Raw genomic sequence first — 24,371 nt, 5'->3', positions numbered from 1 at the left:
CAGTACCACTACTAAGGGTCAAGGGCATAAATGCCCAATGCTCCCAGGCTGGTGGAATAATGCTGCTTGTTAGCTTTTTTAAAGTGCCTACAATTAGAATGTGCTAACCATGTAGGTGCCTATAGGGATATTGTAGGCGCATACACAGTTAACACACGTACATGGTTAACGTGCGTTAAAAACGCTAATGCACCTATAACGTGGCTTAGTAAATAGGGCCCTTAATGTTATCTAATGAAATTTTGTAGTATGGGGGGGGAAGAATCTTTATTTTAACCAGGATAGAATTAATCCTTTGGAGGGCTCTATACTGGATCTGCAGGACTAGTGGTCACCGCCATCTTAGAATACATAATGTTATCATCATCTTAACCTATTTTGCAGTGTATGCCACACACATGAACTTGTTGCCAAAGTCTCATCTTACCTTGGTTAAGTGCCAGGGCTGGAGCATAAATTACAATTCCATTGTACAAACTCTAGGGTAGGAAGAAAAGAGGCTATGAATAAAGTGTAATTGTCAAAACTATTAACTGAAGTCATGCTCAGTATTTATCAAAATAAAATGTTAGCTTATCAGCAACAAACTGTAGAATAATTGAACTGTATTGATATTGTGCCTGACTGAATATTACTTTTCCACTCTCATAGGGGTCCTTTTACAAAGGCCCGCTGAAAAGTGGCCTGCGGTAGTGTAGACGCAGGTTTTGGATGTGCATGTAGAATCATTTTTCAGTGCGCCTGTAAAAAAGGCCTTTCCCCCCCCCCCCCGAAAATGGACATGCGGCAAAATCGAAATTGCCGCGCGTCCATTTTGGGTCTCTGTCCTTACCGCCAGCCATAGACCTAGCGGTAAAGAATTTGGGTGGTAAGATCCCTACACATGTCAGATGTCACTTAGCGCGTGTCCACTACGCACGTCCAAAAATAAAAATTATTTTTCAGACACGCGTAGCGGATGCATGCCAAAAAATGAAATTACCACAAGAGCCACGCAGTAGTCGGGCGGTGAGTCCGTTTTGGCGTGCGCTGGGCACACGTAGGTGCCTACGCGGCTTAGTTAAAGGGGCCCAAGGTATTTTATTACTCTTCCCATCCTCCTCCTTTCTTTCATCTAGTTTATTCTTTTTCTGTACAATTCATTGTATTGGGCTCAGGGCTGTGAGCAACAATGCATAGGAGATTCAACACCAAACGAAAAAGAAAATTCTTCTGTGGCCAATAAACATAACCGACAAAACAAAACTGAAACAGGCAGGAATGGGTAATATTTCTTCCATTCTGAAATGTCTAAATTTTTTACTTTATTTTATTGTTATTAAATTTTTGAAAAATAACAGGAATAAAAACCCCCACATAAAACCAGAAACACAATAGAGCACCACACTGTACTGCAAGGAAAACAGAACAATCAATATAGACCACACTTATTATTGTATCTGGGATCAAAAACGTGGAGGGGCATAATCGAACGGGGCTGGCCATCTATAAGGGCGGCCATCTCTAATGACAGCCCCGTCAAGCGGCGTACCCGACTGTATTATCGAAACAAGATGGGCGGCCATCTTTCATTTCGATAATACGGTCGGGGTCGGCCAAATCTCAACATTTGGGCCGCCCTTAGAGATCGCAGGCGTTAGAGATGGCTGGCATTGGTTTTCGCCGATAATGGAAACTAATGCCGGCCACCTTAAACCCGGCTAAATCCAAACCATTTGGTTGTGGGAGGAGCCAGCATTTGTAGTGCACTGGTCCCCCTCACATGCCAGGACACCAACTGGGCACCCTAGGGGGCACTGCAGTGGACTTCACAAATTGATCCCAGGTGCATAGCTCCCTTACCTTGGGTGCTCAGCCCCCCAACCCTCCCCCCAAAACCCACTACCCACAACTGTACAACACTACCATAGTCCTTAAAGGGTAACGGGGGGGCACCTACATGTGGGTACAGTGGGTTTCGGGTGGGGGGGATGGGCCTGGGTCCGCCTCCCTGAAGTGCACTGCAGTACCCACTAAAAACTGCTCCAGGGACCTGCATACTGGTGTGATGGAGCTGGGTATGACATTTGAGGCTGGCATAGAGGCTGGCAAAAAAATGTTTGTAAATTTTTGGGGGGGATGGGAAGGGGTTGGTGACCACTGGGGGAGTAAGGGGAGGTGATCCCCGATTCCCTCCGGTGGTCATCTGGTCAGTTCGGACACATTTTCGAGGCTTGGTCGTGAAAAAGGGATCAAGTAAAGTCGGCCAAATGCTCGTCAGGGCCGGTCTTCTTTTTTCATTATTGGCCGAGGCCGGCCATCTCTTAACCACGCCCCCGTCCCGCTTTCGGTACACTGCCAACACGCCCCCTTGAACTTTGACCGGCCCTGCGACAGAAAGCAGTTGAAGCCGGCCAAAATCGGCTTTCGGTTATACCGATTTGGCCAGCTTTAGGAGAAGGCCGGCCATCTCCCGATTTGTGTCAGAAGATGGCCGCCCTTCTCATTCGAAAATAAGCAGGATAGTTGACAATATAAGAGATTGAGGGTCTCTGTTATCACACCGCGCTAGCGGTCCCTGGTGCGGTAATGCTGACAAAGCCCATTCGTTTTCAATGGGCTTCATTGGCACTGCTGTGCAGAAACCACTAGCATGGCTTGATATAAAAAGGCCCTTAGGGCTCTGTTTACTAAGATGTGCTAGTGTTTTTAACACACGCTAAAAACACTAGCGTGCCTACAGCGCAGCTTAGTAAATATGGCCCTTAATCTCCACCTATGAAAAAAAGAACAGGGGAAAAAATAGTAATTGAAAAAAATCCTAGAAACAGATTGAATCAGTATTAAGAAGAAAGGCTTCTATCAGAGAAGGATCTAGAAACACATAATTGGATCCTTGGTATGAAATTAAGCACTTACGAGGAAAGCATAAGAAAATGGTCCTGCATAGAGCCAAAACGCAATTTTTAAGTTGCAAAAATTGCTAATTTGTGGAAGTCCTGAAAATACCAGGAAAGATATAAACCTTTTGACCGTAAACAGGAACTTCTTTTTTAGGAACACAAAAGACTGAGGAAACTAAGCTGAGGTAAAAAGTTGCCTTAGCTCATCCTTATATGGGTCTTTCCTGTGTGCTAAGGCCATTTTTACCGCAGCAGTAAAATGGCTGATTTTCCATTTTCTCGATTAAAGGCCATGCACTAATATTGCCATTAGCATGCAGCCACTGAAAACATTAGCAGGTGAGACTTACCGACAACACCTCTTTCGTGGGCGGTTATTGCTCACAAGCTAATCTTGTGCTAATCAGTGTGAGACAATGTAGCTACGCTAACTGATTAGTGCAGAAATGTCTACTATCCACCTACCCTCCATGGAAAAAATGTTAAAAATTTGGTGCATGGTTTGTGCATGTAAATCTCAAATTTACTGCAGAATGCCTGAGCGCGTCCCGCGGTAAGCCCTTTTAAGCTACGGTAAACAAGCACTAGCGCATACTACAGCTTAACAAAAGGGCCACTTAAGCACTAATGGCCCTATTTTATATATGGAGCCTAAAATTAATGCTCACTAGGCAATTACACCTAAGCGTATTCTAAATACCACATATAAATTTACCCATGGTATTTAGAATACGCTTAGGCATAGTTCATGTGACTGAATCTACGTGGGTCCATTTACACCAATAAAAAGCTGGCGTAGATTTACGCACACTGGCCCATATTTTATAACAACGCACATAGATTTTGGAATGCCCACAAAATGCCGACTTCCACGCCACTAAGCACACCCCCTTGTGCCTTGCGCCTTGCGCATTCCAATTTAGAAACAGTACATTACAGAATATGCTTAGCAATATACGCGTGTAAATTCTCATTTTTGCCAACTAGTGCTCGTTATTGCTTGTTAAGAGCTGTTAACAATGCTTAACAGCTTGTTAAAACAATTAATCTATACGAGTAGTTATAAAATTGCATGTAACTCTAAGCATGCTATATAGAATCTGGGGTAAGGGGCTCTTTTACTAAAGGGTTGGCATGCTGCAATGAGCTTGCCGTGCGTCAATCCGGAAATGGGGCGTAGCTACGTGGGGTCACAGGGGCCTGGGCCCCCGTAGATTTGGCCCTGGACCCCCCTGCCGACGACCCTCTCGACCCCCCCCCTCCCGCCACCAACCCACCGTCGCCGTCTGCTACCTTTGCTGGCTGGGGACCCCAACCCCCGCCATTTGAGGTCCTCTTATTCCTTCGTTCTGTTTCTGAGTGCAGGACGTCAGAACGAAGGAAGAAGATGACCTCGGCTGGCGGGGGTTGGGGTCCCTCGCCAGCAAAGGTAGGCGACGGTGGCGGGGGGAGGGCAGTCGAGAGGGTCGTCAGCAGGGGGGTGTCAAAGTTGGTGGTGCTGGCGGCGGCGGGGGGGGGGGGGTAAAAAATGGCAGGGGGGGTCAGCAGCGCCGGGGGGGGGGGCTAAAATGTGCCCCCTCACCTCGGGCTCTGGACCCTCCTTCCGCTGAAGTCTGGCTACAACCCTGATCCGGAACTACCGTCAGGCCACAGCAGAAGCCCAATGGTAGTTCCCACCCTACTGGTGCTCACCTGGTGGTAATAGGGCAATGCCGTGTGCTATCCGATTACTGCCAGGTTTGCCTGTGAGCCCTTAGCACCTTAGTGCAGTGTTAACCAAGTGGTATTCAGGCAGCGCCCTGCGTTATTCTGTTACCGCTAGGTTAGTGCGGGAGCCCTTACCGTCACCTCAATGGGTGGTGGTAAGTGCTCCCCCTCCCCCCCCCCCGCAAGGCCACACATTAAGAGCAATCTTACCACATGGCCATGGCTATTTGCAGCCTTTTTCACCCGCTGCAGTAAAAAGGGCCACAGCACATAGCAAAAACAGCCCTTGCTGCTAGCGTGGGGCCCTTTTTACCGCAGTTTGGTAAAAGGACCCGATGTTAGCCTTAGCAATCCCAACGGCTTCCAAAAATCTTGTATATGGTTACATCATGTTTTCTTTGCTTGTGATATCAAAAGTACCAGCAGGGCTAGTTTCGGAGAAGAGCTACAGCTACCAGTTGATATAGTTCATATAAGCCCAATGTATAGCCGCCTTGTTTAAAATTGGCCAGGTAGCGGTCTCATTCCAGCTCATTAAACAAAGGGGTTGTTTCTCAGATAGTATGTCCTCCTTGGCAGAAACAGAATAATGCTTGATCAGAAGCCAGCAATATCTTTTTCGAGGTCTAAGCCTGCCAGGAAATACCTTATAAGTGGAAATCATGCCTTAGATTCCTCTTCAACAACAAAGGTAGCAGAAGTCCAGGAGAATATTAATAATCACAGAGAATTATTATCACCTTTATTAATCATACAGTCTTCATCATCATCTTCATTATCATCATCATCGCATAATAACAGTGTGTCTATATTTAGGTGCCTAGAGCCAGGGTACTTATGTGGCTCTTACCCATGCGATAGCTCTGGCCCTAGGCCACAAAGCAGTTTAATCAGTTCAGTTCAGTTTCACATTCAGGGCCAGTCTCTCATCTCACTCATCCATTCCAGTTCACCTGCAGTATGTCAAACCTTTATTAAGCTGTCCAGACATCATATAAACTCCAACTTAGATCCAATTCTTCTGGTGATCCTCAGGGGAACTTCTATACCACTTCTCTCAGGTATATTTACAAGGATACCTCATGAACACCAAATATGTACACAATCCACCTGTCCATGCCTATCCTGTAGGACAATGCTATTCTTGGTGTTTTTTTCTCCTCCTCTCAACACGAATTCAATCTTTGTGGGTTCAGACCCTCCTCTGGTCTGACCCTCTTCCAGTGGTGACCCCCCTCTGGATCTATGCTAGTCCTGGGACTGAGCGCTCCCTAGCTCCTCTGCCCACTGGTAGCACATGCAGTCTCCTGGTTGCCGCTTTCAGGAGCCATAACCCTCCTTTACAGACAAGTGTCACACTCCTCACTCAGGATTCTCCTTTTCCTCCTCCTGGTCTCTTGGCAGAGGACCTTATGGCAACCAAAGACCCCTTTATGGGTATAATTCCAACCTTTATCCCCTTTGTCACTCCTATCCCCTTGTCATTCACTACAAGGGCAACTCTTATCTCCTGCATTCTATTTCCAAACCACTCCCCATGGGTTGGGCCTCCTCCCACCCAGGAGCATCCTACCACTCCAGCCCTCTATAAGGGCCTCCCTCCCCCCCCCCCCCCGCCCCCCCAGGGCTCTGGAAAATCTATCACTTTAGTAATACCCATTCCCATGGAGTATTACAGAAAGTAGGCATCTCCCCCTGATATTCAAAGCTATTTAACTGGCCAGACTTGGCCGCTGAAGCGAAAACAAAAAAAGCACACGGAGCCTTCAAAATGGAGAGCATCTCAGCTACACTTTATTAAGACAGACCCGACATGGTCAGTGTTTTGGCAACAAAGCCTGCGTCAGGGGTGTGAATAAATAAAACATCAATAGATAACTAGCTAAATACTACTACTACTACTTAACATTTCTAAAGTGCTACTAGGGTTACGCAGCGCTGTACAGTTTAACAAAGAAGGACAGTCCCTGCTCGAAGGAGCTTACAATCTAAAGGACGAAATGTCAAGTTGGGGCAGTCAAGATTTCCTGTTGATGAATCTATCCCTAACTGGGCATTTTCAGTGGCACTATCTGGTTAAGTGCCACTGAAAATCCCCAGCTAGCCCCAGACAGGTGATTTAAATGGCTAGGAGCTTCTCCTGGCATTTTAAATCATTTTGAATATTGGGCCCTATGTGTGAAACTGTGTGCCCTGCCCATGATCAACCCCAAATTCCATTCCAGCTATATTTTGGGAGAGTGACAAAGATGGCCACTAATCTTAGGAAGGACTCTCAAAACATTGCATTGTGCTTACGTGACAGCAACATACCTGTACAGTTTTCTGCATTTAGAATTAATTCTTTAGAATTCACAAAATCATCTACGGCAAGGCACCGGGATACATGACAGACCTCATCGACCTACCACCCTGAAACAGCATAAAATCAGCACGATCATACCTAAACCTCCATTACCCAAGCAGCAAAGGACTCAAATACAAATCCACCTATGCTTCCAGCTTTTCCTACCTGAGCGCACAATTGTGGAACGCACTACCAAAAGTAGTAAAAACCACACTCGACCACATGAATTTCCGGAAAGCACTAAAAACAGAACTGTTCAGAAGGGCATACCCCACCGACCCAACATAAAAAACCTGGACATCTGTGACACAACTTATCCAAAGATCGTAACGGACATATCCTAACTCTTCCTTTCCCTCTCTAAGTTCTCCCCAATTGTCTTTACCATACATCTATCTCACTCTACCATAATATCACCTTGGTATTAATCGCAACTTGTTCATACCGAAATCGGTTAACGCCGATTACGGTGCCATGTAAGCCACATTGAGCCTGCAAAAAGGTGGGAAAATGTGGGATACAAATGCAACAAATAAAATAAAAAAATAAAATAAATCCCTGTGGATGCCCACCTTCCCATTACATGATATTACATTTAGGGGTCCTTTTACTAAGGTGCGCTGAAAAATGGACTGCGCTAGTGTAGGCGCATGTTTTGGACGTGTGTAGATCCATTTTTCATCGCACCTGGAAAAAATGCCTTTTGGTTTTTTTGGCCAAAAATGGCAAAATGAAAATTGATGCGCGTCCATTCACTTAGTGGTAAGGTCTCACGCAGTAACCGGGCGGTAATCATCAACGTGTGCACAATGCCGATTACCGCCCAGTTAGCGCCGTGTGCCGGAAAATAAAATATATTTTTCGGCACATGTATTGGATGCACGTAAAAAATGAAATTACTGCCCGGGCCACGCAGTAGCCGGCAGTAGTTCTGAATTGGCGTGCTTTGGGCACGTGTAGGCACCTAGGTGGCTTAGTAAAAGGGCCCCTTACACACCTTTTTATAGAATAATGCATTTACATAACGTATGTGAACACATGAATGCATGTATGTCAGTACTTAAATCATTTACTTGTGTATTTGGTGTATGGTTAAATCTTTTTTATTGACATATAATGCTTGATATAATATAGTCTGGAATTGCAACCAGCTAGAACACTAAAACAACAAGCAACTAGCAGTAACTCTATCAACATCAAGTATTTTCCATTTTCGCCCCCCCCCCCCCAGATCATCCCAATTGGTGTATAAACGTTAGAACCTTCTTTAAAAAGTCGATCTTTAATTGTTTTCATCATAGTGATCAACTAGGAATTCACATGGGTCCTGGGCTAGTTTGAAAGAGCTTTCTAAAATAAATTGAATCAGGTATTTGTTTTTTTTTTCTTTTTAGGAAGATGAATAGCACTTACTAAAACTATGATCTATTGAGCTGCTTCTCCCCAAGGGCCAGCTAGTTTCCAGACTTGAATCCCAGTCCTTTCCAGTATAAATACAAGCCTTCACTGCACAAAAGTCAAGAACAATCAAATGGCTTACTTACCATCTGTATAATGAAAAGTATCGTCCCAAGCAGGCGAGCCAGTTTATTAAATCGAAGTTCTAAATACTGAGAATGAGACAAGGGCATGTCAATTACAAGGGCGATATCATTCAAAACTGTACTCATCCATCACTATCTTTTTAAACACTGCCTGGTGCAAGTCACATTTTCCCCCTAACTGTATAATCTTGCATGCACATTTTCACGTTTATTTTATTTATTTATTTGTTACATTTGTATCCCACATTTTCCCACCTATTTGCAGGCTAAATGTGGCTTACATAGTACCGGAGAGGCGTTCGCAGACTCCGGTGTGAACAAATACAAAGTGATGTTGTGGTAAGATAACGTTCATGTGGAACAGTCACATTAGGGAATCGTAAAGCGGAAGAGTTGTGTTATGTCCATTACAGTGCCCTCTAGGGTGCCCGGTTGCTGTCCTGGCATGTGAGGGGGACCAGTGCACTACGAATGCTGGCTCCTCCCATGACCAAATGCCTTGGATTTGATTGTTTTTGAGATGGGCGTCCTCGGTTTCCATTATCAGCAAAAACCGAGGTCGCCCATCTCTAAGGTCAACCTAAATGTTGAGATTTGGGCGTCCCCAACCGTATTATCAAAACGAAAGATGGAAGCCCATCTTGTTTCGATAATACGGGATGCCCCGCCCCTTCGCCGGGACGTCCTTTAGTTTTGTTGTGTTGCAGAGATCAGGCATTATGCATGCAGGATAAAGAATAAGGGCAAATCTTAATTGTTACACTGGCAATTAACAACTAATAATTGGCAATAAATTCCATTAATTGATGCTAATTGGCATTTATTTGCTGTTATATGTATAACTGTCCTTAATTGATTTTCTGTAAACTTAGTGCATAATTCCTTTACCATGCAACTACTGCGTGGAGGGGGTGTTTAGACATGGGAGGGGCTTGGGCAGATCAGGAGCATGCCCAGCACGTCCACGCTAAGGTTATAGAATACTATCAGTTGCATATCTGCAGCGGCATACCAAGGGTGGGGTAGTGGGGGCGGTCCGCCCCGGGTGCACGCCGCTGGAGGGGTGCAGAGAGCAGTCGCGTGCCCATCTGCTCCGCTGGTTCCCTGCTCTGCCCCGGAACAGGTTATTTCCTGTTCCGAGGCAGAGGGAGCAGGGAGCCAGCGAAGCCTAGAGCCACGTGGCTGCTCCCAGCAGCCAAGGATGTGCCGGGGGGGGGGGGGGGGTCATTGCACCAGGGGGGTTGTCGTGCTGCACCCCGGGGGGGGGGGGGGGGGGGGGGTGCGCATCGGCGATCCGCCCCAGGTGGCAGCCGATCTAGGATCGTCACTGCATATCTGATAACAGTTAGGTGTGAGCATTTACAGCAGCATTTGACACAGCATAAGCAGGGGCATAGTCAGACCTCAGGTTTTAGGACAGCCTGAGTCCAAAGGGGGTGGCACAAAATTTACCCTGTCAATCTCCGGCCCCACCATAACCCCACATACCTGGGCTGGCGGGGGACTCCAAGCCCTACCCTGGAAGCTCTCCTCCAACCAGTGTTTCTTTTCCTGAGTCGCCGCACTGCCTGCCCTGCTCTCCTCCCCGTGCACATACTTGGTTTTAGAGAAATTGAGCATGCATGAGGGAAACCCACTTTCTGCACATGCTCAGTTTTCACACATATGCGGTGGGGGAGAGGGGAAGCTTCCCTCGTGCATGTTCAATTTCACTAAAGCCGAGGGGGCGGGGCAGGAAGCGGGGCTTAGGAAAACACATTTAGGTACAAAACTATGGAACGCACTGCCAAAAGGAGTGAAAACAATCTACGACCATCTAAACTTCAGGAAATCACTAAAAACTTACCTATTCAAAAGGGCATACACTATTGACCCAACATAGATGCCAACGCCCTGCAACGCAGCAAATCTAGCGATCGTATTGGACACTATTTAACCTTCTCTCTCTCTGATCCCCTTATGCCTGAAAGATATGGACCCTTTATTCGACCACAATATCACCTTGTATTTGTTTCTCTACCGTTCTTGGCAAACGCCTGCGGTACTATGTAAGCCACATTGAGCCTGCAAATAGATGGGAAAATGTGGGATACAAATGTAACAAATAAATAAATAAAGCATCGGTTGGAGGAGGGCTTCTGCTGGCAGGACATGGGGACCTCTGCCAGGCAAACCAGCAGACACCACATCAATTTTGGAGGGCCAGAACCCAAATCGGAGGGCTCAGGCCCCCAAAGGTCCCCCTCATGGCTACCCCACTATGAGTGCTTGCTACTAAAGTTTGGTGCTCAAACACAGACTTACACTAGTATTCTATAATGACAATTGTCAAATAAGTCATTTCCCCATTAAATAGTTTTTGGCAATTTCCTTTATTTACAAAGCTTATCATTTAAAAGAGTGATGTCCCAAATTGTGTTTTTACAGGATCCTTTTGGAAGGGGTGATATTGGGGTGAGCATAATTATTGAGTTTAATTATCACATTTCTGGGTAGCACTAGGGGAGTACCAGGCTGAAGGTTTGCCAAGGGCACCAAACAGTTTTTAACAGTCCCTTCTTCATACCCAAAGCAAGAATATACAAAGAAACTTACTTCATAAGAACTGGTGATCCCCAACTTGTAAAACACAGGAAGGTATAACTCAGAGCTGATGATGACTACGAAAGTATAAGAAATTGCAAAAACGCTGAACATGGCTCCAAATCGGTATATTTCCGCGGGGACAGCCAGAACAGTAATAGCTGATATGAAACTCACAGCGAGAGACAGCGCCACTGGGACAGCGGTCATGCTCCGGCCACCCATCAGGAAATCCTTGGAGGTTTTCTGACCACCACCGGCGAATGCATAATAAACGCCAATGGTAGCAGAGATGAGCAGCATCCCTGCGAAAACCACATAGTCCCAGACCGTGAAAGATCCGACAACCCGTGGGGAGCTCATCATCCAGCAGAGGAGAGCCAAGAGAGAGATCTGAGGGGAAGAGAAAGAGAGCCTGGAGAAAAATTCAGAGAGTCTAAGGAGGAGGGACAGAGGAAGTCCAGAAACACATCTCATCAAAGAAAAGAACTGGAAGGTTTCTAGGGTTGTCATTTCATCTTGTCTTTTTGGCAAACTTTCAGTGTTAATCCAAGCAGGTGTGGCAAGATTTTTTTTTTTTTTAACTTGATCACAGACAGGTGAATTCAGTTCGTTACTATGCCTTAAAGCATAAATCAAACATGTTTTTTTTAAATAAATTAGCACATGTACAAATGATTTGCACATGATAAAAAGTTAAAATGTGTGTTAAAAATTGTTCTTAAAAAACAAATGACTGAAGCAAAAGGGAAAAAAAAAGCCCAAACATGAGGAAAAAGTTCAAAATGACAAAAAATGTTTTACGACTAATCATTTCTATAATGCTACTAGATGTACACATTATATACAGGTGCTTTCTCTGTCCCTAGAGGACTCACAATCTAAGCTTTTGTACATGGAGTAATGGAGAGATAAGAGTTAAGTGACTTACCCAAGGTCACAAGGAGCTATAGTGGGCATTGAACCCAGGTTACCAGGATCAAAGCTAGCTACACTAACCATTAGGCCACTCCTCTGCTTCTTGTACCTTCTCACATCTCTAATAGGGTGCCAGCACCTTTATTCCCAGCATCAGTCCCAGGGAAATGGCAGGCATGGAAGGGTTGTATCATAACCCTTTTCTCCGCTCTGATCTGTTTGCTCCAGCTTTACATTTTCTCCTACTGTTCTCTACATGCTGCCTGGGAGTAGAAAGGATGGAGCTTGAAGTACAGGATTGTTCTCTGCTGAGTGAGAGTCCAGCACTAGCCACAGTAGGGTTGTGGCACAATCCTTACCTGGCCATGCAATAACAGAATATGAGGTTAGCACAAGCCAAGGAGAAGCAGAGGCACTTGAATGGGGGAGAGGGATATAATGAAAAAAAAAGGTATGAGGAATGCACCAATGTGTATATTGTAGGAAATGGACAGGGAGAAAAGCACCAGTGGTGCCTCCCTCTCTCTCTCTCTCTGACCCCCCCCCCCCCCCCCCCCACTTGGTTTTTTCCTCCTTCTCCCTCTTTCCTTCAATTTCACTGTACATAGAATTTCTCTCTCATGCACCTGAATACCAGCATGAGCACTTCCAGGTTTGTAGAGCTCCTGTCATATCACTACTTCACTTCCCGTTGCACAGTGGCCCCTCTAAAAAAAAAAATGGTCCTATCTCATTCTTACAAAATCCCTGACACAGCAGCCAGTTAAATAGTAACATAGTAGATGACGGCAGAAAAAAACCTGCACGGTCCATCCAGTCTGCCCAACAAGATAAACTCATATGTGCTACTTTCTGTGTATACCTTACCTTGATTTGTATCTGTCATTTTCAGGGCACAGACTGTAGAAGTCTGCCCAGCACTACTCTCGCCTCCCAACCACCAGCCCCGCCTCCCACCATGTTGGTCATATACACTGTCAGCAGGTCCCCCTTCTGCTCTCTTCAGCCCAGGTTGACCCTGCTTAGTTGCTATGCTTCAATGCTGGCCTTTGTCGCTTGCAGCACCAGTCAATTCCTGTTCTCTGCTCCTCCAGCCACGGCTTCCTTGAGTGACTACACCTTTAGCTAGCCATTCAGTGATAACCCCAACCAATGGACAGAAACTCCACCAGTCTTATAATAAAGGGTTCTCTTTTATTTACATCAGTTCAGTGGTAGTGACCTCAGCAGAACAGTAAAATGTCTCATCTTAAATTCTTTGACAATTTTCACGTTCACAATGCCAGACAGAGATTTCTCATTGATTTACTGAACATAGTCCAATGTCCTCAGACACCATCTTCTTCTTCCTTTCAGTTAGTCACTGATTAACCTGTTAATCATTAGTTCCTTACAACACACAGTATTTAACTTTTAACACTTTTAACCTTTTTAATTACTTGATGCCAGGGCCGGTCTTAGGCCGAGGCGGCTGCATAGGGCCTCGTGCTTAAAGGGGCCCTGCGTGGTGCGCCTCAACTGTGCTTCCTCTGCTCCATCCCGCTCCGCTCCCACACCGGCGCTCACAGTCCCATAGGCGCCGCCGCCGCCCACCCCCCGCTGAGCCCGCCCTTAGCTCCCCGACAGCTCTCCGTCCTTTCCGTTCCTGCCGCCGTGGCTGCCCAGCGTTTAAAATTTTTTATTTTAAGTTGCAACGGCTCACCTCCAGCCTTTCACTTCCAGCTAAATGTCCTGCCTTCCTCTGATGAGGTATTTCCTGTTTCCGCGAGGGCGGGAGTCACTGAGCGAGAAGGGAAAAGCTGGAGGTGAGCCGTCACTGTGACTTAAAATAAAAAGTTTTAAACGCTGGGCGGCCACGGCAGGAATGGCGAGGAGGACTGTTGGGGAGCTGAGGGTGGGCAGGTGGGGGCGGGACTGGGTAGGACCTCAAACTTGGGTCTGGGGCAAGTCGACATGGATGGCAGGGGTGGACAAGGAGACAAAGGAGAATCAGACATGGATGGGAGGGGAGGGCAGAGAAGAGAGGAGAAATCACTGGACATGGAGGGGAGGACAGGGTGGGGCAGAGGAGAAATCACTGGACATGGAGGGGAGGGCAGGGGAGAGGAGAATTGCTGGATTTGGATGGCTGGAGGGAGCAGGGGAGAGGAGATTTGCTAGATATGGATGGAGGAGAGGGCAAGAGGAGAGTTGCTGGACATGGATGGATGGAGGAGAGGGCAGGGGAGAGAGGAGAGTTTCTGGACATGGATGGATGGATGGAGGGGAGGGGAGGGCAGGGGAGAGAGGAGAGTTGCTGGACATGGATGGATGGGGGGAAGACTGGAAGGAGATGCACATGGATGGAGGGGAGGGAAGAGAGGAGAAATCTGGACATAGATGGAGTGGAGGGCAGGGAAGAGAGGAGAAATGTTGGGCAGGAATGGAGGGAAGGAAAGACAAAGGAAGGAGATGCACATGGATGGAGGGGAAGGGAGAGAGGAGAAATGCTGGACATGGATAGAGGGGAGGGGAGGAATGTAGATGCACATGGATGGAGGGAAGTGAGGAGAAATGCTGGATATGGATGGAGGGAAAATTGCTGAATTTAAGGGCTGGAACGGAACACTTTCAAAGGCAGATGCTGAAACTGGAGAAAGGATAGGGACAGGGCTACAGATGGTAGACAGGACACATAAGGACATAGGAGGATAGTGGACATGGTGAGAGAAAAAATATCAAATGGAAAGAAGACACTGCATAAAACAGAAGACACTGGGACCAAATCGAATAGAAAAACTAAATGATCAGACAACAAAGGTAGAAAAAAGTATTTTATTCAGAATTTATTAATTGGAATATGTCAGCTTTTGGAAATGTGCATCTGTGATATTTTGCATGTAAGTTTCAATTTTTCTAGTATTGCTACATGATGAGTCTGACTTCTTGAGGTAACTTTCCAGTTCAGTATTTTGCCTTCATATCTGTTGTGTCATATGTTTTTCATGTGTGATCAAGGTGCAGTATTCTGCTAGCGTGTTGTATTTGCAGCCCTTTTTGGGGTTTTTTTTTCACTAGGTTGTGTACTGGTGTTTTAGAGCCCGGTGTAATTACAGTGCTGCCTTTCCATGCATAAGGTTATAGCTCGTCCTGTCTAGTGCTGTTATGGTTTGGTAAGGTTATGAATGTGTTTTTGCACAAGTTTGTGTATAGTGTTTTGCAGTGGAGAGATTGTGTGTCAATTTTTCCTTCTTCATGGAAGATTGGCGGTAGCAGGGGGAGCTGATTTCAAAGCAGCACACCCAGGAACAGGAGGACTAGATTTAGGACAGTCAGTCAGTCTATCTCCAATATAGCTGATTTATGGAAACATTTGGTACTGTAAATGTGTTGTGGTTTTGTCTTTAATGGGAACCTATGCACTTACTTACATCTTTTTTGGCTACTTGGGGTTGGGGATCTCTGTGTTGCCTCTCTGGTTTGATGGGTTACAAAGTAATATGGGAATTTGAAAGTACTGGATCTTTTCTTAATTAATTAATATTTTTCCTTTATTCTCCTTTGTTATGAGAATTGGAACTACTAATTGTAGTGGACTTGAACTGAATAATTTCTGGGAAGGGGGGGTTTCATGATAGCATTGTGCTTATTATTTCAATCAGTTTTTCTGTACAAATTTAGCTTCATTTGTCTTTATTTGAAATTTCATAAATAAAACATTTTCTAAAAATTGAATAATCTTATCAATGGGGTGGAGCTAGGGTGGGGGGTGGAGCCAGGGTAGGGCGGGGCTAGGGCGGGGACTGGGCTAAGATGGGGCCCCACCAAATTGGTCTGCACAGGGCCCCGCACTTCCTAAGACCGGCCCTGCTTGATGCCACAGGTTCCTACCCAACTGCATCAATTCTGTCTTCCCAATTCCAGACAGTTGAGGAAATACAGTGGCCATGAAACCCCTCACCTAAGCACCAGCAGTCTGTGTGAATGCAGCCAGCTCCATACTCTCCTCCCCACTCTCCTCCCTTTTATCCCATTCCATCTCTTCTACCTCCTCACAGGGCTCCTCCAGCTGCTCCTCATCATCCTGATTAGAATCCATCTCCCAATCCTGCCCCTCCCCTTCCACTTCCTGTGAGTCCTGTATTGGGTCATGTGCATTGTGGGAATCATGATTCCTAGGCTTATTCCTTATTCTAATCGGTCTCTTGGCCACCAGAGGGCGCGTTCCTCGTCCACAAGGGATTTGCAAATGTCTTTTAATCTCCCTCCGAGGCTGCTCTCGCTTTCCTTGAGACCGTCTTCTCAGTAACCCCTTACAACACAAAGGAACAAACAAGCTTTCTGTACAAACACATTATGGAGAATAAAAAGATGGTGATCCTTTCTTGGATGCCTCCTTTATTTGATGGGACTGTCTGTCACCGGAGCTATCTAGACTGTGATGCTGAACAGAAGTGAATGTGCTTTAATAAACCAAGTTTATTGGTCAGTCTTATTTCTTGCTAATTGTAGATTTCACAATCATAAGTCATTACAAAATCACAGACTGAGAAGAACATTACATTGAAAAGGACTATCTCAATAGAGCCAAGATGGTGGCAGGCAGACCAACTCCCAACTAGTGCTCTCTTACCTGCAATTTCTCTTTGATGGTCAAATGTAAGGGTAAAACCAAGGCTTTTCCCATTTAGGACTTGGCTACCCCAGTTGCTGGTCATATAGATTTGCTTCTGGAGGGCAGAGACCCAAGCAGGACAGTTAGTGATCCAAGACCAATTGGACCCACTCAAAAGATGCGTGGATTGGAGACCTCCCCATTAATGGATGTTACCTTTAGCCCAGACCAACAAACACCTCCAGTACAGCTAGAAACTTCCTCTCCAAGAGACCTGAGAGCAGAGCAATTAAGTACTGAATAAGTTTTTCAAGTGCAGACCCAAGGAGTTGATTTCTGAGCAGGTGTGATCTGATGATTCTCTCTGCAAGAGGTGAAAGCAGCTTCAGGATTGAACTTGGGAGGAGGCTCTACTAATTCAAAAACATCTACATTGGGTTTTCCTCAGACTATTTCTTCTGGAGCAGAAGCTCAGAAGGCTGTGATTTCAGGTCAGATCTCTTTCTCTCTTCAATGTTCAGAACATTTTACTTTAGAATTTGTTAGTTCTGCCATTATGGAGCTTGGGCAGGTTTTTTGTCTACTGCTGAATGCTATAGTCTTGAATGTGCAAAATTATGAGAGTAAAACTAAAGCTAATACATCTGAAGTGAATGTAAAGCAATCTTTGGAGGACTGCAAAACAAGTATTGCAGCTCCACAAAATGTTGAAACTGCAGTAATTAAGGATAATGTAGCTTTGAAAGCTAAAGTAGAAGCCCTAGAATACCAAGCAAGAGCATCAAATTTGTGTCTATTAAATTTTCCTAAACTGCCATTATGATCACCACAAGAAATTATTGTTCAATATTTGACCAAGATCTTAACCCCCGGATTCTATATAGCACGACGTAAGTTGTGCATGCAAATCCAGTCATATTCTGAATTTGCACATGTGCAACTTAATTAGTTAACAAGCCAATCAGCACTGATAATTACCAATTAGCAATTAATTAGTGACATTGTCATTAATTAGAATTTATGTGCAGAACTGTCTAAGCGTATTCTATATTGCAAAGCATGTAAATTCTAAGTCACATAGTTGAGAAGGAGGCATGGCCGTCCGTGTTCGTGGAATGGGCGGGTTGTAAGCATTTAAAAAAAAACTACATGCACTATTATAGAATACATCCAATCTACACCTAACTTAGGCACAAGTATTTAGGCCTGGTTTTAGGTGGCCTAAATGGGTGTACCTACATTTTATTTACAAGAATGGCACGTGAGCATTATTCTATAAACTACGCATAGCTTTAGGCATAGTTTAGAGAATCACGGTACCTGCACGGTTTTTCAGTGCCAATTTTTAAGGCGCAATATATAGAATTCCCCCTACCAGTAGAGGTGTGGCCTAGGAGTTAGAGCACCAGTCTTGCAATCCAGAGGTGGCCGGTTCAAATCCCACTGCTGCTCCTTGTGATCTTGTCCAAGTCACTTAACTCTCCATTTCCTCAGGAACAAACTTAGATTGTGAGCCCTCCTGGTACAGAGAAATATCCAGAGTACCTGAATGTAACTCACCTTGAGCTACTACTGAAAAAGGTGTGAGCAAAATCTAAATAAATAAATGTGTGCAGATTTGCACATACACCTTTAGTTGCATATAAAGAGTTCAGGGGTTAATATACAAGTGTTTTGCTCAATTTTTGAAACAATGAAAATAAAGAAAGAAATTGACTATCTCTTCCAGATAATTTCAAACGTAGCCCCCCTTCCCAATTACACCTCTTAGACCGTGTGCTCATTCAGTTCAGGGGCTAAGTTCTCTGGACTTTCTCTAAAACCTGGTATGAAGCCTCCTTTGGAGGGAAGGGATTGTCCACTTTGGGGCCCAAGCTGTACTGCTATTTAGTACAAAGAGATATTTCCAAAATAAAAGTCTTTACTGGAATAAGTTCTTCAAAGCAAAACAGTCTGGCCCTTATTTTAGAAGCTCTATTTGTGTTTTGATATCCAAATCCCAATTTTATAAATCCAGGATATGGGCGTCTAAAATGTATGGCAAGAGGGTATGGTCCGGATGTGTTTGAGGCAGGATTAGGGAGGGGCCAAAATATGGACGTCCAACTCTGCTTTCAGAAGGGGAAGGGAATGTTTATGTTGTTATTTAGACCTGGTACTTGGCACTTCCAGGTTACAGAAATGTGATCTGATTGAGCAGGTGTCCACTGGAGGGATTAAGGTAAATTACCTCCTTAATCCCCCAGTAGTTGATGTCACCCACCCTCATCCTAATAGGAAATTGGCAAGGGATACTGGGCTCTATGATAGAACTATGGATGTTCGTGGTACTAAAATATATTTTATAATTAACTTCTTAATAGGCCTCTATGCAAAGTTTGAGTAGCCTAATGGTTAGTGTAGTGGGCTGGAAACCAAAGGGCCCAGATGTAAATCCCATTTGAGCCCTTTGTGACTTTTGTTTTAAATTATGTGCCCTCTAGGGACAGAAAAATAGCTACAGTACCTGAATGTATAAGAAACCTGCAAGCCTGAAGGCTATTGAAGTGGTGTACATTCAGGTACAGTAGGTATTTTTCTGTTCCTGGAGGGCCCACAATCTTAAAAAAAAAAAAAACTACAAACAGCTGAAGTAGGATTTGAACCTGTGTCCCCTGGTTCTTAACCTACTGTTCTAACTATTAGGCTATCCCTCTGCTTTGTATGGACATCTATGTGGCCATTTTATTATAGGAATGTTCTTTTGCTGTCATAAAGACATCTATGTCCCTTGTTTTGTCCTGTTCATAATTTGGTCTTCTCAGTTTGTGAAATGGATATACAGGCTGGACATCATTAGCACATGGATATCCATTTCTTATGTATATTAGAAAAGGCTGTATGTTGGCGCATGTGACATACCAACTAGGATGTCCATATTCTGAGTTAGACGTTATTTCTAAAATGCCTAAATGTATGTCATCTTTAGGTTTTCAGTATGCAAGTAGAAAAACAGAATAGGGATTTTAATCCTTGTTTCCACACTCTTCTGGGACTCTGGGTCCCTGAATCCAAAGACCCTTTTGTCACCTGTTATTTCAAAAGCTTGAATCTGGCCTTTTAATTCTTTTCTCTTCTGGAGTACTTTGGATTCCTAGATCAAGCACCAATTGTGTAATTCTCTCTTTTTTCCATTATACCTTCTACATAGCTGTGAAACTCTGTCTAGGCACGTAACATACCCTCAGAGAGTGGACACTCTCCACTTGGTTGTATCTCCTAAGAACAGACACCAGAGAAATGCCATAAACACCACTATGGGGATTTTATAGGGTGGTTCTCTGTCCCCACTACAGAAATGACCTGAAGAAGTCAATTTATATATACAGAAACTCATGACAGGCTTCTTCTTTCTCCATATCTCTTTTCCTTCTACCAATTATCCTGGAAGCAGACTAGTGGGAGATGCTTCTTCCTTCTACCAGGTCCATCTCTCTTCAGAGAGAGAAAGGAGACAGTCCTTCTCCTTCTCTCACTTCTTAACCTTCTGACTACAATTTTCTGGGGATTCCCTGAGCCACATCCTGGACTGTGGTCATACCTAGAGGAGAGAACCACAACAAAATGGTTCAGTTCACTCTGCTTGGATAATCTCAATACATCCTCTGATGAAAGAAACACAGATTTTAATAACAAGGTTGAAAGACGCCTATACACAAGTAATCACAAAACAGAATGTCTCCTCTTTCTAGACAATGCTTCGGCTTGCCAATTCTACCCCAAGATAATGAGAATATTGTTTCATTACTTCTTCCCTCTTCAGAAGTATAGAACATGAAGATCCTGCTGGTTGCTGCAATGAACCACAATTCAAAAGACAGAGGAGCCTAGCAAGAAATGAACTTCCTTTTGGCTGACAAAGAAAGCATCTGCTTTTAAAAAGGGGCCATTGTAATAGTCATTTCGACCATAACACAATGGCCCTCCAAAAAAACAAAAAGAAATAAATATGGCCTCTTCCTCCCACCATAAAGAAATGCAGATCCAAGGAAATAAAAAACCACAAGAAGAAAAACTCTGCAGGTTCCATGGGATAAATAATTCAGTAACGGATCCTTTTACTATGGTACACAAGTGATAAGACACCCATAGGAATATAATGGGCATTTTAGCATTTAGTGCACGCTAATTGTTAGTGTGTGCTAAGTCCATTTGCACGCCTAACTAAAAGGACCTCTAAGTCAGTGGCAAGATATGTATCTTCTTTTGTTATGTAATTAACTTCAATGGAATTTTCACAGAGACCACCCAGACAATTTCTTTTTGAAAATTCAATTAAGTTACAAATATACAGTAAACCATCTATTGGTGTGGCCTACTTTGAGCACCAGAAAATGTGTCTATATTTGAAAATATTACCGGAATAATTTTATAAAGTATTTTCTATGTATAAAGCATGTTATACATATGGACATAGCTCTTATAAAATTGAGCATGGGTATACATTATCCCCCAAATTTTATATTTCACACCTCAATTTCTGTGCAGAAATCGAAGTGTATTCTATAGCAATTAGGGCTGCTCATCAATTAAAAGTTTTAATCGCATGCCTAGCTGCGATCAAATTTTTTAATTGCATAGTTGATCACATAAAGAGGGGCATAATCGAAAGGGGTGCGCAAGTTTTCCTGAGGACGTCCTCGTAGGACGTCCCTGCAAAGGGGAGGAGAAGCCCGTATTATCGAAACAAGATGGGCGGCCATCTTTCGTTTCGATAATACCTAATTCTGACATTTAGGTTGTCCCTAGAGATGGTCGTCCTTAGACTTGGTCGTTTCTGATTTTCGGCAATAATGGAAACTAAGGACGCCCATCTCAGAAACAACCAAATGCAAGCCCTTTGGTCGTGGGAGGAGCCAGCATTCATAGTGCACTGGTCCCCCTGACATGCCAGGACACTAACCGGGCACCCTAGGGGGCACTGCAGTGTACTTCAGAAAAAGCTTCCAGGTACATAGCTCCCTTACCTTGTGTGCTGAGCCCCCCAAATCCCCCCCCAAAACCCACTCCCCACAACTGTACACCACTACCATAGCCCTTATGGGTGAAGGGGGCACCTACATGCGGGTACAGTGGGTTTCTGGTGGGTTTTGAAGGGCTCACATTTACCACCACAAGTGTAACAGGTAGGGGGGGATGGGCCTGGGTCTGCCTGCCTGAAGTGCACTGCACCCACTAAAACTGCTCCAGGGACCTGCATACTGCTGTCAGGGAGCTGGGTATGACATTTGAGGCTGGCATAGAGGCTGCAAAAAATATTAAGGGAGGGTGGAAGGGAGTAAGGGGAGGTCATCCCCAATTCCCTTTGGTGGTCATCTGGTCAGTTCGGGCACCTTTTTGTGGCTTGGTCGTAAGAAAAAAAAGGACAAGTGAAACAAAATCCAACATCAGAAATTGTCCACATTCTCCACTGTTGCAAATGAAACTCTTAAACTTTACTTAATCAAAAAAGCACAGCTTCACTATGAAACCCCAACAAGGGCCACTTGTTTCGCTAAATGCTGCAACGTAAAAATGTTTCTTAAATTTCAAAAACTGGCATCTGGTTTTAATCGTGAAATTAGATGATAGCCATCCAACATAATGCTACATTTCATTATGCTGCAGCATGGAGATTACTCCTACAAATAAAATATTTGGCACAGAGTGGGCGTATTCTATAAAAATGCACATACATTTTAGAAATGCCCATTCTGTGCCCATAACCATGCTCCCTTTTCAACTGTGCAACTTACAATTTACGCGTATCACGTTACAGAATATGCTTAATGAGTTGTGCGTGTAAATCATAATTAATGCCAATTAGTGCTGATAATTGCTTGTTAACATCCACTTGACTGCACTGATTAGCAAGTTAACCAATTAATTACATGCATTGTTATTAGGGCTGTTCATTCATTGTGATTAATTGTGATTAATCGCCTTAAATTGTTTTTACTTGCACTAATAATTTTAACTCGATTAATCGCATCGTGCTGCTCTCTTCTATAAGGAGGAAGAAAAATTGCAGGAAGTTGAATGTGAAAGATGTTATAGGGGAAGAAGTGAAAAAGAGAGGAGGAGGCAAAAGAAACAATGAGGAGAGAGGAGACCCTGAAAATAGAGTTCAGAGCACAAATAGAGGAACAGAACCAGAGACAGGAAATAAGATGATTAGAAAAATAAAATCACCGGACAACAAAGGTAAGAAAAATGATTTTATTTTCAGTTTAGTAACTGAAGTACAATTTGTCAGTTTTGAGAATTCACATCTGCAGTCTATATTTTGCACTAAACAGGTGAAAATGCGAGGGGGGCACTTTCAGGCTTATTTTCGAAAGAGAAGGACGCCCATCTTTCGACACAAATCACAAGATGGGCATCCTTCTCACAGAATCACCCAAATTGGTATAATGGAAAACCGATTTTGGGTGTCCCCAACTGCTTTCTGTCACGGGGATGACCAAAGTTCCCGGGGGCGTGTCAGAGGCATAGCAAAGGCGGGACTTGGGTGTGCCTAACACATGGGCGACCTTGACCCGTAATGGGAAAAAAAGGGCGTCTCTGACGAACAATTGGACGACTTTACCTTGTCCTTTTTTTCTTACGACCAAGCCACAAAAAGGTGCCCGAACTGACCAGATGGACCATTTTTTTTACTGTGGCGTGAAAAAGGACTTTTTAAAAATGGGGCAGTAAATGGCCATGCACTAATATTTAAATTAGCGCATGTCTATTTATTGTCTGAGCCATTACCACCACCTATTTAGAAGGTGGTAAGGGATCACATGCCACTTCTGCGGTAATCAGGCAGCTTGTGACAATGAGGCCACACTGCCGATTACCACCAGGAAAGCTCCCGCAGTAGAAAATAGAAAATTATTTTCTAGGATGGGAAACTGTGTGCACCAACTTTGGAACTACCACTGGGCGCCTGTATTACCCTGGTGGTAGGATCGATTTGGTGCACGCTACCCGCGCAGTAGCCTACGGCTTAGTAAGAGGACCTCTAACTGAATTTGTTGCTTCGTTCTTTACTGAAGAAGATGTAAGAGATCTTCCTGTACCATCTGGTTTTCAAAAGTGACGATACACAGGAACTGAAAGATATCTCAGTGAACCTGGAAAACATATTGAGCCAAATTGACAAATTAAAGAGTGGCAAATCACCAGCACCACAGGGTACTGAAAGAACTCGAACATGAAATGGCTGATATCGTAGATAATACTCTGAAATCTTCTGCCTAGTGTGTGGTGGTGGCCAAAAAAAGAAAACAGGCTGCTAGGAAGTATTAGGAAAGGGATGGAAAATAAGACCAAGGATATTATAATGCCTCTGTATTGCTCAATGGTGCGACCTCACCTTGAGTACTTCATGCAATTCTGGTCGCTATATCTCAAAAAAATTTTAGCAGAATCAGAAAAGGTTCAAAGAAGGGCGACTAAATGATAAAGGAGATAGAACTTCTCTCATATGGGGAAAGACAAAAGAGGTTAGGGCTCTTCAATTTGAAAAAGAGATGGTTGAGAGGGGATATGATAGAGGACTACAAAATCTTGAGTGGTGTAGAACAGGTAAAAGTGGATTGGTTTTTTACTCTTTCAAAAAGTAGAAAGACTAGGGGACACTCATATGGTAATACTTTTTAAAACAAATAGGAGGAAATATTTTTTTCACTCAACAAATAGTTAAGCTCTGGAACTTGTTGCCGGAGGATGTGGTTACAGTGGCTAGCATATCTGAGTTTTAAAACGGTTTGGAAAAGTTCCTGAAGGAA

The 24,371-nt window shown here is 44.2% G+C and overlaps 1 protein-coding gene across 2 annotated transcripts in view; it reads right to left on the bottom strand.

Moving 5' to 3' along the window:
• The window catches only part of LOC115477643 (sodium-coupled monocarboxylate transporter 1-like), a 70,494-nt gene extending 58,929 nt beyond the window's left edge, over positions 1–11,565 (bottom strand). For both annotated transcript variants that reach the window (XM_030214656.1, XM_030214657.1), the window contains exons 1-3: positions 11,076–11,565; positions 8,481–8,546; positions 428–479 (exon numbers count right to left, since the gene is read on the bottom strand). In XM_030214656.1, coding sequence (XP_030070516.1) covers positions 428–479; positions 8,481–8,546; positions 11,076–11,540 — 583 coding nt within the window. In that variant the 5' untranslated portion in view covers positions 11,541–11,565. The remainder of the gene's footprint in view (positions 1–427; positions 480–8,480; positions 8,547–11,075) is intronic.
• Between the last annotated feature and the right edge of the window lie 12,806 nt (positions 11,566–24,371).

Source organism: Microcaecilia unicolor, chromosome 9, assembly GCF_901765095.1.
Source record: "Microcaecilia unicolor chromosome 9, aMicUni1.1, whole genome shotgun sequence".
NCBI classification, from domain to species: domain Eukaryota; kingdom Metazoa; phylum Chordata; class Amphibia; order Gymnophiona; family Siphonopidae; genus Microcaecilia; species Microcaecilia unicolor.
This window is presented reverse-complemented; position numbering and strand designations above follow the sequence as displayed.